General features: G+C 36.9%; 1 protein-coding gene across 8 annotated transcripts in view; it reads left to right on the top strand.

The window, feature by feature from the left end:
* The first annotated feature begins 251 nt into the window (after positions 1-251).
* Positions 252-17,347, top strand: part of AP4E1 (adaptor related protein complex 4 subunit epsilon 1) — a 68,094-nt gene continuing 50,998 nt past the window's right edge. For 4 of the 8 annotated variants that reach the window (XM_081508246.1, XM_081508243.1, XM_081508239.1 and 1 more), the window contains exons 1-5: positions 252-454; positions 2,143-2,214; positions 7,003-7,126; positions 11,259-11,332; positions 13,987-14,108. Coding sequence is in view for 6 of the 8 variants with exons in the window: in XM_081508243.1 (XP_081364369.1) it covers positions 305-454; positions 2,143-2,214; positions 7,003-7,126; positions 11,259-11,332; positions 13,987-14,108 (542 nt within the window). In the remaining 2 variants the exon portion in view is untranslated. Of the gene's footprint in view, positions 1,925-2,142; positions 2,215-7,002; positions 7,127-11,258; positions 11,333-13,986; positions 14,113-17,347 lie in introns of all 8 variants that reach the window. The other 4 variants (XM_081508241.1, XM_081508242.1, XM_081508245.1 and 1 more) reach the window with 4 other exon arrangements.

The following is a 17,347-nucleotide window of genomic DNA, read 5'->3' as shown; positions in this document are numbered from 1 at the left end:
TCTCCTTGCAGTCCAAGGGACTCTCAAGAGGCTTCTTCAACACCACAGTTCAAAAGCATCAATTCTTCGGCCTTTCTACTCCACCACAAGACAACATCCGCGCAGGCTTGGAGCGCGGTCTTTCGCTCGCAGAGTCTCGCGCCTTCTAGCGGCGTCTCTCGAGAAAAACACTGTACTTGTCCGCGCGGGACGCGAATAAAGATTTCATCTTCAAACAAACAGGAAGTGCCTACGGAGGCCGGGCTGGCGGCGGGTCAGGGGCCGGGCATGAGGCCGGGAGGCGACCGGATCGCGGGCGGCGGCGATGAGCGACATAGTGGAGAAAACACTGACGGCGCTGCCGGGACTCTTCCTGCAGAACCAGTCGGTTGGGGGGCCTACGGCCGCCAAGGCGTCTTTCTCCTCCCGGCTGGGCGGCCTGGTCCGCGGCATCACCGCGCTCACCTCCAAGCACGTAGGTGTCCGCCGGGCCGGGAGGTCACGGGCCCCTGAGGGAGGCCCCCTCTCTGGGAGGCTCTGGTCCCGCGGTGAACCCCCGGAACTAGCTCTCCGGCGGGTTTGTTTGTCGGTCCTGGCTTCTCTCCGGAAGCGGCACTTGGGCTGCCCGGACAGATAGACAACTAGGAGGCCAGGTTTCCACAGTTGGCTCTGACATTGACTCATTATTATCTGGTGCAAAATCTTTAGTGTTTGAGCCTCCGTGTGTTTCTTGAACGTTGAAGTGTCAAAGTACCGATACATATTTCATAGATTGTTTCGAGGGTTAGAAGAGACACCAACCAGTTGAAAATACCAGGTGCCATGGAAGTGTCAGCGTTATTCTAAAAAGTTTCTGTCTAACTCGGATTCTTGCTCTCTCCCAGTTCTTTAGTGTATGACATACATTAGAACAGACCCTGCCATCTGAACCTGCTGTTGAATATGTTTGGGGAGCTCGAGGTTCTTAGGTTAGGCCTCTGGATTGGGCCAAGAAAAAGTGTAATTCTTCCCAATCTCAGTATTTGCTGAGTAAGTTTCTGCCTCTGATGGGCTTTGAAAACGAGCATTTATAATGGAAATTTTTAAGTTCCTACAAACTTTCTGTAGTTGCATGGGTTATGTAAGACGCTGATAAAAAGCTTCAAGTGTTTTGTATCTTAAAAAAAAAGATCGTGTGATATAGCATAATTTGTTTAGAAAATACTTATGGAAGAAGCTGTGTGTTAAACCCTAAAGAGATAATCTAAAACACATTTCCTTTTCCCAAAGAATTGATCCTTCATCTTGGGCTTAAGACAGTTATAAGCAGTATACAGTGAAATATGTGTCAGGAGAGAAGAAAAGAGAAAGACAGGAGGTTTTTCTTCAAAGTGCTTTGAGGGTTTAAAAACTTTTTTTAAACTGAAATAGGATGATGTACTGGAGAGGATCTGTTTCACATTCAGAAATCACAGGAAACAACTATTTGTGGGCTTAATATTGTTTAACATTTTGTCCTTTGCTAATTTTTATGAGATGGTGAATGAAATAAAATATTTTTGGTTTTAAATTGCGGTTTGAAACTGTATATAAGGTATCTAAATGTGGCAGTACTTCACTGGTAAGGAGGTGAAATACAATGCAGACGATAGAAGTAGCTATATTTGTGTATTTATCCTATGTGTGTGAGAAAGAGATGGAAGGGTAGGGAAAGGATGCAAGGAATAAAGGGGAAAAGATAGGGAAGAAGAATATAGTTTAAGGAAAAAGGATTGGTTTCTATTTGTCTTCTTACCCTGTTTCTCCATTCCATGAAGAAGAAGGTGTGAGAACCTTATTCTGGGCCACTACATGAAGGATTTCTTTTCTACTTACTCTCCAGTGTTAATTAAAACAAAACAAAACAAAACATTTTCTGCTAAACCATCCTTAAGGGGGCAGTAACTGAGTGAAGAAAAGAGGAGTGGTGAGTTAGCATGAAAATATTTATTCTTTCTAGGAATGATTCTGAGGGTTGGAGAAATCCCTTTAGGGAAATCTGAAGCACATACTTTTTATAACTCTCCTTTAAAATAGTGTTTCTTTTTTATTTATAATATTGTGAATTGTATTTTTCCCTTTTAAAAATACTGTTACAGTTTAAAAAGACAGTTATTCATGAGTCAAATATTTTCACTTTTTTAGGAGGAAGAGAAATTAATCCAGCAGGAACTGAATAATCTGAAAGCAACTGTTTCTGCTCCTACTACAACTCTAGTAAGTTTACATAGTCAGTGTCAGTGTGTTTTCAATTTGAAATCTGGTCTACTATTGATTCAGTAGTGGCATTAACTGATGAGTTGCTAAAATCTAATATATCACAGTCAAAGTCAGTTATGGATGATAATAAGTCAGACGTTAATTTTGGCCTTTTATTACTGACTGACTGCACCAGACCAAAACTTGCTTGACTGATGTCAGTTCAGTGCCAACATGATGATAGTTACATAAATGTGGTGATACTCCTGGGACCCCATAACCGATCTTATTGCTTTAATGTTGTGCACTGAAAGAAGGTTAGGACACATAATTTAAAATAGTATTTTAATATTATTAAAATATATAATATTTAATATACTGGAGTGGGTTGCCATTTCCTTCTCCGAAATATAAATATAGATAATATACATTATATAATATTAAAAATATATAATATATAAATATATAAAATATAAAAATGTATTAAAATATATAAAATATAATACTATTAAAATAATCGTATTTTAATACAGACCTGAATTGATACATTGTAAAAATCTCTTATTTTGCATTTCTACATCTTGGAGTATAGGTTGACTGACAAAGTAGAAAAATGATTTTCTTGCTGTAAAACTGAGTATATTGCATAATAGCTAAATCAAGATCTAGTTTAAAAAAAAATTGATTCCCTATAATTTGATTTTCAAACAGCATTCATTCAGCAATTAAGCAATGGCCACTGTGGGACTGTCCCTACATAGTTAGATTAAGGCCTAGGTTTTTTTTTTCTTTTAATTTTTACGTGGTTTTAGATAATGAGATTTTATAAGCAGCATTTATTTAGCAAAGATTTAGTGAGTGCTTTCTTTGTGTAAGTTGCTGAGGCATACACTTCTAATAAAAATGCTAGGGTGATCATTTTGTGTGTACACATGATCATGTGTGTGAATAACACTTGTAAAGTCTGTGAAAATATATATATTTCCTTTTCTGGTTATAATAATAGAACGGCGAATGGTGCTGCCGGATTCGTGGTCTCCGAAGGAGAAGATTTAACTCCAGGACCAAAGATAGTCACAGTTACTCAGAACATTGTATAGATTTTATTTAAAGTGAAAGTGACAGAAAAATCTGACATAGACATCAGAAGGGGGCAGGAGAGTACCTGCCTCACTAGTTTAAGCGGGACCTTATATACTTCTCAACCAGCTGCTGAGAACAGATAACAAATACCTCAAGGCTGTGAGAATTTCGCCCAGATCTTTTCCTGTAACATACATCCTGGGATGACATCAGCATGACATTAGCCAGAAGGAACAGGTTAATGCAGACCTCAAGGCTGTGGAAGTTTTACCCAGGCCTTCTCCCATAACATTCATCCAAAGCTCAAAAAAAAGGCATGTCCTTGAACAAGAGATGCTGCTGCCTATGAGACCTACTTGTCTAAGGCAAAAGAATGTGAGAAAGAATGTTTACTTGCTCCTTAAAGGGGCCTTAGGTTTGGACTCCTTGTCAACCTGCCTAAGTTACTGTTCCAGGTTGACAAATGAAACTCAAAGCATAATTAATGTGATACAGCGTTCAGTGTCAGTCTCTCAGTCGTGTCCGATTCTTTTGTGACCTCATGGGCTGTAGCCCACAAGCTTCTCTGTCTATGAGATTTCCCAGGCAAGAATACTGGAGTGGGTAGCCATTTTCTTCTCCAGGGGATCTTCCGCACCCAGGGATCGAACCCAGATCTCCTGCATTGCAGACAGATTCTTTACTGCCCAAGCTCTCAGGGAGGCCTCCAATGTGATATATCTGTATGTATACATGTATATATATGTGTGTGTATAGATATGTATATGTTTATATGTATATGAATAAAATCATTGTGCATTGTGATACTTGAAATATATGTTAAGCAATGACTTCTCTCTTTTTAAGCAGTGACTTCTCTCTTTTTACTTGGTTTGATTACCATTTTCTATAGTTGACATCATTAAGTACAATTTTTCATGTTACTCGGCATAAACCTGTGGTTGACAGAATTTAGATAAGTAGATAGAAGTTAGGGAGCCACAGTTTGAAGGAAGATTTTATAATAATTATGGCCAGTCACTCTGAGTGTACGTTATAGAATAGACGGTCCTTGAGGTGGTCATGTAGAAGTTAGATTACAGTTTGTTAAAGAAATTCTGAAATGAATTTCTACATTGGAGAATGCATTTTCTTCTCCAAAAATAAGAGAATAATAGTGCATGCAATAGAATTTTACTTAAAGTTCCTAATGTCTTTTGAGAACTTACGAGATAAAATGTTACACAAAATCAAGGTTGATATTTAAGGGTTTAAATGAACACTTTCACTCCTCATTGATACAGAAGTTTGCTTATATATATATATATATATATATATATATATAGAAAATATATATATATTTTACTGTGACGGGTCTTAGTTGCAGCTTGCAAGATCTTTAGTAGTGACATGTGGGATCTAGCTCCCCGACTAGAGACTGAAGCCAGGCCCCCTGCTTTGGGAATGCAGTCCTAGCTACTGGACCACAAGGGAAGTCCTGATACAGAAGTTTTTGAAGAAGCTTCCAGTATCTTTTACACATGTTTTCTCAGTTGTTGTTGTTCAGTTTCTCAGTCATGTCCAACTCTTTGCAACTGCAGCATGCCTGGCTTCCCTGACCTTTACCATCTCTCAGAGCTTGCTCAAACTCAAGTCCATTGAGTTGGTGATGCCCTCTAACCATGTCATCCTCTGATGTCCCCTTTTCCTCCTGCCTTCAATCTTTTCCAGCATTTGGTTTTTTTCCAGTGAGTTGGCTCTTCGCACCAAGTGGCTGAAGTGTTGGAGCTTCAGCATCAGTCCTTCCGGTGAATATTCAGGATTGATTTCCTTTAGGATTGACTGGTTTGATCTCCCTGCAGTCCAAGGGACTTTTAAGAGTCTTCTCCAATATGACAGTTCAAAAGCATCAGTTCTTTGGCGCTCAGTCTTCTTTATGGTTCAACTCTCACATCCATACAGGACTACTGGAAAAACCATAGCCTTGACTATATGGACCCTCGTTGGCCGAGTAATATCTCTGCTCTTTAATTTGCTGGGTCTGTCATAACTTTTCTTCCAAGGAGCGAGCATCTTTTAATTTCACGGCTGCAGCCACCATCCATAGGGGTTTTGGAGCCCAAGAAAATAAAGTCTGTCACTTTTCATTGTTTCCCCGTCTGTTTGCCACGAAGTGATGGGACTGGATGCCATGATCTTATTTTTTTGAATGTTGAGTTTTAAGCCAACTTTTTCACTCTCGTCTTTCACCTTCATCAAGAAACTCTTAGTTCCTCTTTGCTTTCTGCCATAAAGGTGGTGTCATCTGCATATCTGAAGTTATTAATATTTCTCCCTGTAATCTTGATTTCAGCTTGTGCTTCATCCAGCCCGGCATTTTGCATGATGTCCTCTGCATATAAGTTAAATAAGCAGGGTGACAATATATAGCATTGATGTACTCCTTTTCCAATTTGGAACCAATTTTTCTCAGTATTTAGCAGTTAATGTGGTAATGAATTAACTTTTATTACTTTAAACCCAAGTGACCTAAATTAAATCATTAAATATTATTCCTTTAAGATTTATTTTTAAACTTTTCATATTTAAATGTGTGTATGTGTATATCTATCTATATTTAATATATATGAAATATTAAATGTTGTCCTTAGTTTAAAACATTTTACTTTACTGTTTCTTCTTAAGCATTTTGTGATTTAGGAATTCTATAATTCTGTTATATATTAGGATTAATTTATTAACCCTAACTAATTTTTAGATACTAAAATAGTCTGAGCTTTACATATTTTGAAACACATTTGTTTATATTTTTAATTTTTGATTAAAATTTGCTGTCAATATTGAGAATGCAGATATTCTCATACTAATAAATTTATAGAATCTCTTAAAACAAGTTATTAACTTATGTTGTAAGTATTGAATAACTCAGTTAAGTTTAATATTGGAATGACTCTACCGTTAATAGGGCTTCTCTGGGTGGCTCCGATGGTAAAGAATCTGCCTGCAATGCGGGAGACCTGGATTCGATCCCTTGGTCGGGAAGATCCCCTGGAGAAGGGAATAGCAACCCATTCCAGTATTCTTGCCTGGAGAATTCTGTGTACAGAGGATCCTGGTGGGCTACAGTCTGTGGGGTCGCAGAGTCAGACGCAACTGAGCAACTAACACATACACATACCATTAATAAAGTCATAATAATTGTGAGAGTTGTTGAAAAAGTAATACTTACAATAAATTATTGCATATTATATACAGCATAATAATTCTGAAGAAACTCCAGGCGCGATTTGGTCTTTAAGTGTGAAAAATACTTTCATTACAGAAATTGTTACCAACTTGTGGGGGTTTCGTGGATATTTTCATTTGACAAAGTGTATTAAATGATGTGCTGCATTCTAGAAGCCAAGTTAGAGTACTATGAGTGAAATTTTTTCTGAGGACCACATGTCTCACATTATAACCAAATTTTTCAGGAGGGGGACCTAGAATTAGAAATAGCTATAGTTGATTTATTTTATATTGTTGCCTCTGACAAAATATTGAAATAATTTTACTAAAATGAGTACTGTTGATAGTTAAATTTGGGAGAAACTTGTTTACGCAGTCTGACTTTGGGTGATAATTTACATATGTTGTTTCTTCAGTGCCAGGATTAAAGAATTCTGCTGTTAAATGATTACAACATACTAAAGAAAGAATCAAAGCATTCTGTTTATTTGATTACTGGATTTTTTTTTTTTTCAGAAAATGATGAAGGAATGTATGGTGAGACTTATATATTGTGAAATGCTTGGATATGATGCTTCCTTTGGCTATATACATGCAATCAAGTTGGCACAACAAGGAAATCTTTTAGAAAAAAGAGTAGGTATGTATATGTTTAAGACTTTTGCACTTTATCTTGTCGTTAAAGTTCTGGCCATTATATAAAGTGAATGATGACTGCTATGTAGTATGTTTTTAGAACACTGCCTTGTGATTTCCTTACCTTTAAAAGATAACGCTTCCAAAACTTACAGCCTATAAATGAAATCAATTTTCCTGATTCATAGCATTTTGAAGTTACATAGAAGATTAAAAGTTGCTTGTTCTTATGATGGTGGTTAGATGACTGTCAAGAGTCACTGAACTATACCCTTAAAAGGATGACTTTTCTTGTATGTAAATTATACTTCAGTAAAGCTGATTTTAAAAAGTCTATTCAATTTCATCAGTTTAATGATCAGATATGGTTTTTTATAGAATAAGACTGAAATTGCTGTGAATAAGTTTAGATATCTTGCTCTTAGTTTCACCAATGTTAGCGATAAGGATTTCAGGTATCTTTTAAAAATTGTTATCTCTATAATCAGCCTTCAAAGCTATTAGTAAAACTCCTTTCAGAGACTTAAATCTTGTTTTCTTATAGCTTCAGCTTCGTATCAGAAACTTAAGGAGGAAGCACTATAGAATAACATAGGAGTAGAACATATTCTTTATTCAAAGAAGTTGATACTGTTATCGGGGACCAACATTCTTCTTACGTTATATTGACCTGTGCTGTCAGATGATGGGGAAAGGGTGGGAGATGTCTTGGTAAAGATTCTGAGACTGTGCTCACACAGTATTCTACTTGTTGAACCTCACTTCACCAAAAATACTCTTCTGTCTTTCATTATATTCTTCCTTCCAAGTACAGTGTCCTCTGGCAGCTTATCTCTCCCTTTCTGTATTTCAAACCATGTTTTAACTCTTCTGTGGTCATTCAGGTGGCTCCTACCATCTGTTTGTCTTTTCCAACCTAATTCTAAAACCTCTGACAGCAGGAAATTTTGAAAATAATAGGTAGTCAATACTTCGTACATCTGTTGCTGTCTTTCTTTTTAGACTTTCACGTAATTTTTTCATTTTCAATTAAATTTTATTTATTTATTTATTTATGGCTGTGCTGTGCAACTTGCGGGATCTTAGTTCTTTGACCAGGGTTTGAACCCAGACCAGCAGTGAAAGCGCCGAGTCCTAACCACTGGACCACTAGGGAATTCTCTAAAGAGGTTTTATTTTTAAAATATGTAAAAATTACTTGTGTTACATGGTCCAAAGTTAAGACCTGATAAAAAGGTATAATCAGACAAATTTCTGATTTGTCAAATTTTTACTTTTATTTCTAGCTCCTGTATGAGGTTTGTCCCTTACCCCATGAGTAACTATTTTCACTAGTTTCTGATTAATCTTTCCATTGCTTCTTTTTGAAAATAAGCAAACAAGTACACATTTATCTCCTCTCTCTTACACAAAAAATGGCTTGCTGTAGAGATTATTCTACACCTTGTTTTGATATCTTTATATTTTTATACAGTTGCATAGTTTTCATTGGGTGGGTGGATATACCACAGTATTTTCAATCAGGTCTCTTGGTGGATATATGAGTTTGTCTTTTATTTTTTGCTCACATAACCAATGTTGCAGTGAATGACCTTGTACATGTGTTATTTCATAGTTAAAGTGGCTAAGGAGACCCCAGACTCATTGAGATTCATGGTCTTTCTTAGGAAAGTATTTTCTTGCCACCTAGAGAGACATGTTTGTGGGAATCAGATGTTCTATATGTGTGCTAATGACTGGAAGTTTTGTTTTTTAATGTGATGTGTGATGTGAAAGTTGCTCAGCCGTGTCTGACTCTTTGCAACCCCATGGACTATACAGTCCATGGAATTTTCCAGGCCAGAATACTAGAGTGGGTAGCATTTCCCTTCTCTAGGGGATCTTCCCAACCCAGGAATCAAACCTAGGTCTCCTGCGTTGCAAGTGGATTCTTTACCAGCTGAGCCACAAGGGAAGCCCTTGTTTTGTAAGGTAGCATTTAAATCTTTTATATCTTGATTTTAGTACTTCTGCATCTTCTACTCTCCTGAGATTTCTATGGCTAACTTTGGTGCTTTGTCTGATAGATAATGCCTTTTTGTTTTTCACATGAATATTGTTGAATAAATAAATCTAAGTATCCACTAAGTCAGGTATTATGTTAGGTGCTTTATCTTGTGAGATGGTATTTCACTTTTCAGAGGAGAAAACTGAAGCTCAGAAAGGTCAAGTCAGTTGTCCAAAGTCATAGAGCTACTAAATGGTGGACAAAATATGAACCCAAGTTTCTATGAATCAAAGCCTGTATTCTTATCTGATAGCTCACTCTTAATCATATCAAATGTATTCTATAATCATAGTTGTTATTCTTTCTTTTCCTGAAAAAGAAAGTGAAAGTGAAGTCGCTCAGTCGTGTCCAATTCTTTGCAACCCCATGGAGTGTAGCCTACCAGGCTCCTCCGTCCATGGGATTTTCCAGGCAGTAGTACTGGAGTGGGTTGCCATTTCCTTCTCCAGGGGATCTTCCTGACCCAGGGATCAAACCTGGGTCTCCTGAGTTGTAGACAGACGCTTTACCATCTGAGCCACCAGGGAAGTCTTCTTTTCCTGAAAGCTTTTTCATTTTTTGAATCACAGAATATCTTTTCCCCCTGTTTCTGGATTATCAAAATAGTTTCCCTGTTTTCTCTGGTTGTCAAAATAGGACATTCTTTGACACAGATAGATTTAAAATTTTCTGTAAGGTTTCAAGGTGGTCTTTCGATTAGTTTGTTGATCTTCTTGCATCGTGGTATTAGTGACTTAAGTGTGGATAATATCTTTGCTGAACAGATACAGTCTGATAAGATGTAATCTCTGCTTTATTTTTTAAATGTATTTATTTTAATTGAATAATTACTTTACAGTATTGTGATGGTTTCTGCCATATAGCAACATGAATCTACCACAGGTATACATGTGTTCCCCCCACCTGTAATCTCTGCTTTAAATGCTGTCCAGGATTTTTCTCTTCCCTGGTCCTGGTTTGTTTTTTTTTTCTCTGTCCTGATTATGGGAGTGATAGCTCTGCTCCTCTGACCTTCAGTGAAGATGCTTGGTTATGAGAATAGGAAATTTCTGACAGTTTTCCCACTTTCCACAATAGGCACAGACAGTGTGAATGCTGGGTAGTAATAGAAGCAACGGGGATGGGAAACAGGGAATCGGGTCTCAAGGGAGACTGAAGAAACAGGATAGCATAAGGGTTAAAAGCGTGAACTACCTCCTCAGCAGGTTGTAGTCCTGCTTGGTTGTAGTCCTGGCTCCACCATGTAGTAGCTGCAGACCTTGGGCAGTTATCCTTTTGGGGCCTCATTTTTATACTGGGGATAATAATAGTATCTACCTCATAGAGTTATTGTAAAGATTCAATAGGCTTGTAATATATTTGACCCATAGCAACTGTCTAACAAATGTTATCAATATGAAGGGTGACAGGAAAGTGACATGGGGCATCCAGATTCCATACACATGGTATTTGTCATGGCATTAAGTACTTCCTCAATTTTAAGATGTACTTTTAATGTTTTGATATTATTAAAAGTGCTTAAGTCAATAAGTATATTTAATGTAGTAGACAGTATTTTTCTCCTCAACATCTGTTCACTCAATAGTTTATCTTCAAATTGAGACAGCAAGGTATTTTTTATGGCTTTATGTATGATTTATGTCATATAGTTTGGTATTAAATAGCTCATTCAGTAATACAAATAGCTGGTAACTCACTATTTATTAACTATAACAGCTGTTACTTTTTGGATAATTGTATTTGGCTACAAGACAAAATGTTTTGATTGTGTAGAAATTTGCACAGAAGATAGAAGGTATATATTCCTAATGTCATTTATAGGACTTTAAGCTGGTACACATAGCCTCTTTCCCATTTTATTTATATCCTGTGAAATAACTAATTATGAAAGACTTCAGGATGAAGAACACCTGAAATCTTCCTTACTGAATTTTTTTGAACCTTCTTATTTTACTATTTGTTTTTATATTTACCTGTAAGTGCTGTCTTTGACATTCAAACTTTGAAATATATTATTGCTTTGTTTAACTTCTTAAGAAGAGTTAATTTTTGACAGGTGGTAATGAGACTTTTTCTCTCAAATTTTAAGGTTATTTGGCTGTATCTTTATTTCTACATGAAAGTCATGAACTATTGCTTCTCCTTGTGAATACAGTTGTAAAGGTACTGTATTGTATGTTGGTTAATATAAAGTCTTAAATTATTCCTTCATGCATTTGACAGTTTTCATATTTTTGAAAGAAGGTAGGCTTGCAGAATGAGTTTATTGGAAAGAACTTTTAGATGAGTTTCTGCATCTGTAAAATGAGGATAATAATAGAACTTAACCAAGTTGTAAGGGTTGAATTAAACACTATACAGAATAACATTTGATACTGCTGCTGTTATAATGGTTTCATTTAAAAAAGCAGAGTTAAGGAAAATAAACTCAAAATGGTCTAAAGATCTACACATAAGACCTGAAACTATAAAACTCCTAGAAGAGAACATAGGTGGAATACTCTTTGACATAAATTGTAGCAACATTTTCTTGGATCAGTCTCCTAAGGCAGAATAAATCGAAAGCAAAAAATAAACAAATGGGACCTAATTAAACTTAAAAGCTTTTGCACAGCAAAGGAAATAACTGATAAAATGAAAAGACAATCTACGAAATGGGAGAAAATATTTGCCAATGATGGGACTGACAGGGCTTGATATTCAAAATATACAAACACTCATACAATTCAATAAAAAAAGTAAACAATGCAATCACAAAATGAGCAGAAAACTTGAATAGACATTTTTCCAAAGAAGACATATAGATGGCTAACAGACAATGAAAAGATGCTCAATGTCACTAATTATTAGAGAAATAAAATCGAAACCACAGTGAGATATCACCTCACTGAGAACGGCTATTGTCAAAAAGTTTGTGAAATATAGATGTTGGCAAGGATGTGGAGAAAAGGGAACCCTTATATATGGTTGGTGGGTATGTGAATTGGTCAGCCACTATGGGAAACAGTATGGAGATTCCTTAAAAACTAAAAAAGAACTACCATATGATCCGGCAGTTTCACTCCTGGGTTTCTATCTGGAAAAAAGGAAGACACTAACTTAAAAAGATACATAATTTCGGTGTTCATAGGACTATTTATAGTAGCCAAGGCATGGAAACAACCCAAGTGCCCATCAACAGACAGTTGGATTAAAAAGACTTAGCATAAGTCTTGTACATAATAGAATATTATTCAGGCATTAAAAACAGTGAAATACTGCCATTTGTAGCAATGTGGATGAACCTAGAGAATACTGTGCTTAGTGAAATAAATCACACAGAGAAAGACAAATACAGTGTGGTATCACTTATATGTATAGTCTAAAAAATAATACAAATGAATGTAATATGCAAAATAGAAACAGATTCACAGACAGGAAACGAACTCGGGGTTACCATAGGGAGAGAGGGGAGGAGCAACTTAGGAGTATGGTATTGCTGCTGCTAAGTTACCTCAGTCGTGTCCAACTCTGTGCGACCCCATAGATGGCAGCCCAGCAGGCTCCGCTGTCCCTGGGATTCTCCAGGCAAGAACACTGGAGTGGGTTGCCATTTCCTTCTCCAATGCATGAAAGGGAAAAGTGAAAGTGAAGTCGCTCAGTCCTGACTCTTAGCGACCCCATGGACTGCAGCCTACCAGGCTCCTCCGTCCATGGGATTTTCCAGGCAAGAGTACTGGAGTGGGGTGCCATTGCCTTCTCCGCCGCAGTATGGTATTAATAGGTAACAAATTACTGTATATAAAATAGAGAGGGAATGAGGATAGTACAGGGAATTATACCCATTTATCATATAATAGCCTACAATGGAGTATAATCTGCAAAAATTTTCTAAATCACTATGCTGTACACCTGAAACTAATACTACATTGTAAACCAGCTATACTTCAATAAAAGAATAAATAAAAATAAAAAAAAGCAGAGTTGGAACTATAATTCAGATCTCCAGACTCTTAGTCAGATGCATTTTCCATGCTGTTGTCTTTTTCTCTAGGATCTATTTTAAAGGGATATGATATAAACTGAATAATTGAAGTCTTTTAAACTCTAAAAGTCAATTTAAAGGAGAATAGAGTATAATTGGGTAACTGAAATGTATGATAATAAAAACACAATTTAATCCACATGCAGTATTTTTTTCTGTTAAACTTTTAGACAAAATTTGTAATGAAGTATAATTGAATTGTTGAGCTTTTTCATGTTTATCTTGTTTCTTCTGATATGTGAGAGAGAGACAGAGGGGTGTGTGTGTGTGTAGTACTTTCTGAATTTTAAGTCATATACTCTCTTAAGGTTACTAGTAGCTTAAAACTTTTACAAACTTTCAAAAACGTAGTTTCAGTTTCTATTAAAATAGTTTATAAACTTTGTGCTTATGTAAGTATATATAAATGCATGCATTTTATAGTATGTATTAAAAAAATTGCTTCCTTTTAAACTTCCACTCATATTATTGCTTTAACAATAAAAATTCATAAAGTTTTTTTGTTACTGGTTTAGAAAAGTTTTAAAGGCTGTAATAAAGAAGACAACTTAGGTTATTGTCAGAACAGAAATACAGTTTCCTTTAGATCAGTTACTTTTGGGCTGTCTTTATCTATTGACTCTGTTAAGGCAAGTGAAACACTGATATTCCTATAAAATAGGAGGTATTCCTAAATGGACAAATTAGTTGAAAACTACAGTATTAAGTGTATAGGACCCTTGCAATGTTGAGCTCACTGTCTCTAGTTTCAGAATTTGCACTGAATGTTTTCTTTGCTTAATAATTATGTCAGGACTTGCAGAGCACTAACCTAGTAGAAGTATGTATGGCACTTACTATCGTCAGCCAGATTTTCCCTCGAGAAATGATTCCAGCTGTTCTTCCATTGATAGAAGATAAACTTCAACATTCTAAGTAAGTAAATTCTTTTTTGGATAGGTGTCTACACTGCGTATTTCAAAAGAAAAATTTATACTAAAAATTTTATTCTAACTTTAATTTAATGCTACCAGGATAGAGGATATTCTTTGACTGCCAGGTATAACAAAAATCCCCAATGGCACTGTCATTTCTTTTTATGTGGGTTTAGAAAAATGTTAGGCAGCTTTCTAAAGTTAAACTGAGACAGTGAGGCTTACCATCAGGAATCCTTGGCTCTCTTTCCACTTCCGCTGCTAACCACCAGTGGTCCTGTTTTTCCCTTGGCTATATGGGGTTGGGAGAAGGCAACGGCAACCCACTCCAGTACTCTTGCCTGGAAAATCCCATGGACGGAGGGGCCTGGTAGGCTGCAGTCCATGGGGCGGCGAAGAGCTGGACACGACTGAGCGACTTCACTTTCGCTTTTCACTTTCATGCATTGGAGAAGGAAATGGCAACCCACTCCAGTGTTCTTGGCTGGAGAATCCCAGGGACGGGGGAGCCTGGTGGGCTGCCATCTATGGGGTCGCACAGAGTCGGACACGACTGAAGCGACTTAGCAGCAGCAGCAGCAGCATGTGGGGTTGATTGAAGCTCCTTAGTTCTCACAGAGTTGTTTTATAAAGTGAAATAATGGAAAACATTTGGAAATGGTTCAGATGCCATGAATACATAGCTTCAGTGTACTGGAAATGCTTTTATATCAAAACTGAAGCTTTCAAATTCTGTTTTATAGCAGGATATGTACAAATGAACCTTAGCTTGTAGTATTTTGCTAATTTTGAATGATTCCTTCACTCGCTCCTTATTAACTTGATTAGTATTTTTTCCAAACTTGCAATTATTTTGTTTTTGCCCAAGCCCCTTGATTTCATGACCTTTATAGCTAGGAAAATATTTAGTCACTAGCCATTTTTCCTTTGTGATTGCAGTACTTTATTGTATACACTTTTTTGTTAAAGATTTTTTTTTTTGTTACCTGTATAATATCTCTTTATTTCTATGCTTTTTTAAGTCAATATTTTCAGTGTTCTAAGATTGTAAAATGTTGTCTTATGGTTTGTGTTCTTTAAGAAATCTTGGACCACATTTGAATTCCCCTCTTCCCCTCCTGGTCACCTCAACCCACCCCCCCCACCTCATCTCTCCATGTAACTCAGTGAACCTTTCTGGGTATCCCTCACTGTGGAGAATCTTTTCACCATTAACCTAAAAGTTTTATTATTGAGGCTGTATGGAAGGAGAAGTCTTGAGGCTACTGCAAGAATAAGACTGAAAGCCAGGGGAAACATTAATTAATAAGAGACCATCCAATAGCCTCCATAAATTCACTGAAACCAAGCTCCACCCAAGAGACAATAAGTTCCAGAGCAAGACATACCACGCAAATTCTCCAGCAACGCAGGAACATAGACCTGAGCATCAATATACAGGCTGCCCAGAGGCACACCAAATCCATAGACATCTCAAAAATTAATACTGGTCACTCCATTACACTCTAGAGAGCAGAAATCCAGCTCCACCCACCAGAACACCGACACAAGCTCCCCCAACCAGGAAGCCTTGACAAGCCACCTGTCCAACCCCAACCGCAGTGAGGAACCTCCACAACAAAGAGGAACTTCATACTACCAGAATACAGAAGGGCCACGCCTAACACAGCAATCTAAACAAGATGAAAAGACAGAGAAATACTCAGCAAGTAAAGGACAATGAGAAATGCCCACAAAGCCAAACAAAAGAGGAGGAGATAGGGAATCTATCTGAAAAAGAATTTAGAATAAGGATAATAAAAATGATCCAAAATCTTGAAAGCAAAATGGAGTTACAGATAAATAGCCTGGAGACAAAGATTGAGAAGATGCAAGAAATGTTTATCAAGGACTTAGAAGAAATAAAAAGGAATCAATATAGAATGAATAATGAAATAAAGGAGATAAAAGACACTCTGGAGGGAACCAACAGTAGAATAACGGAGGCAGAAGATAGGATAAGTGAGGTAGAAGATAGAATGATGGAAATAAACGAAGCAGAGAGGAAAAAAGAAAAAAGAATCAAAAGAAATGAGGAAAACCTCCGGGACCTCTGGGACAATATGAAACGCCCCAACATTCGAATCATAGGATTCCCAGAAGAAGAAGATAAAAGGAAAGGCCATGAAAAAATACTTGAGGAGATAATAGTTGAGAATTTCCCTAAATTGAGGAAAGAAATAGTCACAGAAGTCCAAGAAACCCAGGGAGTTCCAAACAGGATAAACCCAAGGCGAAACACCCCAAGACACATATTAATCAAATTAACAAAGATCAAACACAAAGAATCTTCCAGCTAAAAATGATAGCTTTTACTGAGAATTATGGAGTAACTTCATAGATTTTTCAGACTTGTTTTGTTTATGTTGAATCGGTGTTTAGAACAAATGATGGGCATGGACAGTTAACTACTGGAAGTAAAATATTAGCCTTTCTTTATTTAGAAGTTGATCTGATCATAGCTGAGCATATTTTTATGAAATTTTTCCATACCACCACTGTTTTGTGGTAGCCATACTTACCCTTTGTATGAAATCTTTCTGAGAAAGATTTGAATTTTTTCCTTGTTGCTTCCCATTTACTCTCATTTCAAATCCTGGCCTTTCCTGTCTTCTAGTAGTTAGAATTTAGACTTTCTGAAACTCTGCTTTTGCAGTTATGGCCATACCTACATCCTTGCTGTGGAGTAAAGAGCTAAAGACAGAGCTGTGGGCCACAGCTACAGATAGGCCAGTAGATGTCACAACGAAGCTGTGAGACAGAGCTTGGACTTGACTTTTGACTCCTTGGTTGTATTTTCGCATGCCGGACCTATAGCCCAAATACAGGTTTTTTGATGTCTTGTGTTATTGCCACCATTTTGGGATAGACCAAGGGGTTCCTGAGCCTGCTGAGGGTTTGTATTCTTTTTCCTCACCTCATTTATTTACTGTGTCCTGGGACTCATATTGGTTAATACCCAATAGCAACACATTGGGATGTAGATTTCAGTTACCATAGTGTTAATACTAGTGGCAAATCTGTTGTTAATCTGCTTTTCTTTTTATGTGAAAAGGATTTTCCATCATGACATAGTTTACCCAGGAAGATAGTGGGTTGCTTGTTAATGCAGAAACTGGATGACCATTTGTTAGGAATATTATAAAAGGTATTCTTGAATGGAACACAGGATTGCATTGAATAATCTCAATTTTGAGATTC

This window comes from Giraffa tippelskirchi, chromosome 7, assembly GCF_054371585.1.
Source record: "Giraffa tippelskirchi isolate mGirTip1 chromosome 7, T2T-mGirTip1v1.2.pri, whole genome shotgun sequence".
NCBI classification, from domain to species: Eukaryota; Metazoa; Chordata; class Mammalia; order Artiodactyla; family Giraffidae; genus Giraffa; species Giraffa tippelskirchi.
Note: the sequence above shows the minus strand (reverse complement) of the source record. Positions and strands in the feature narration are given on the sequence as shown.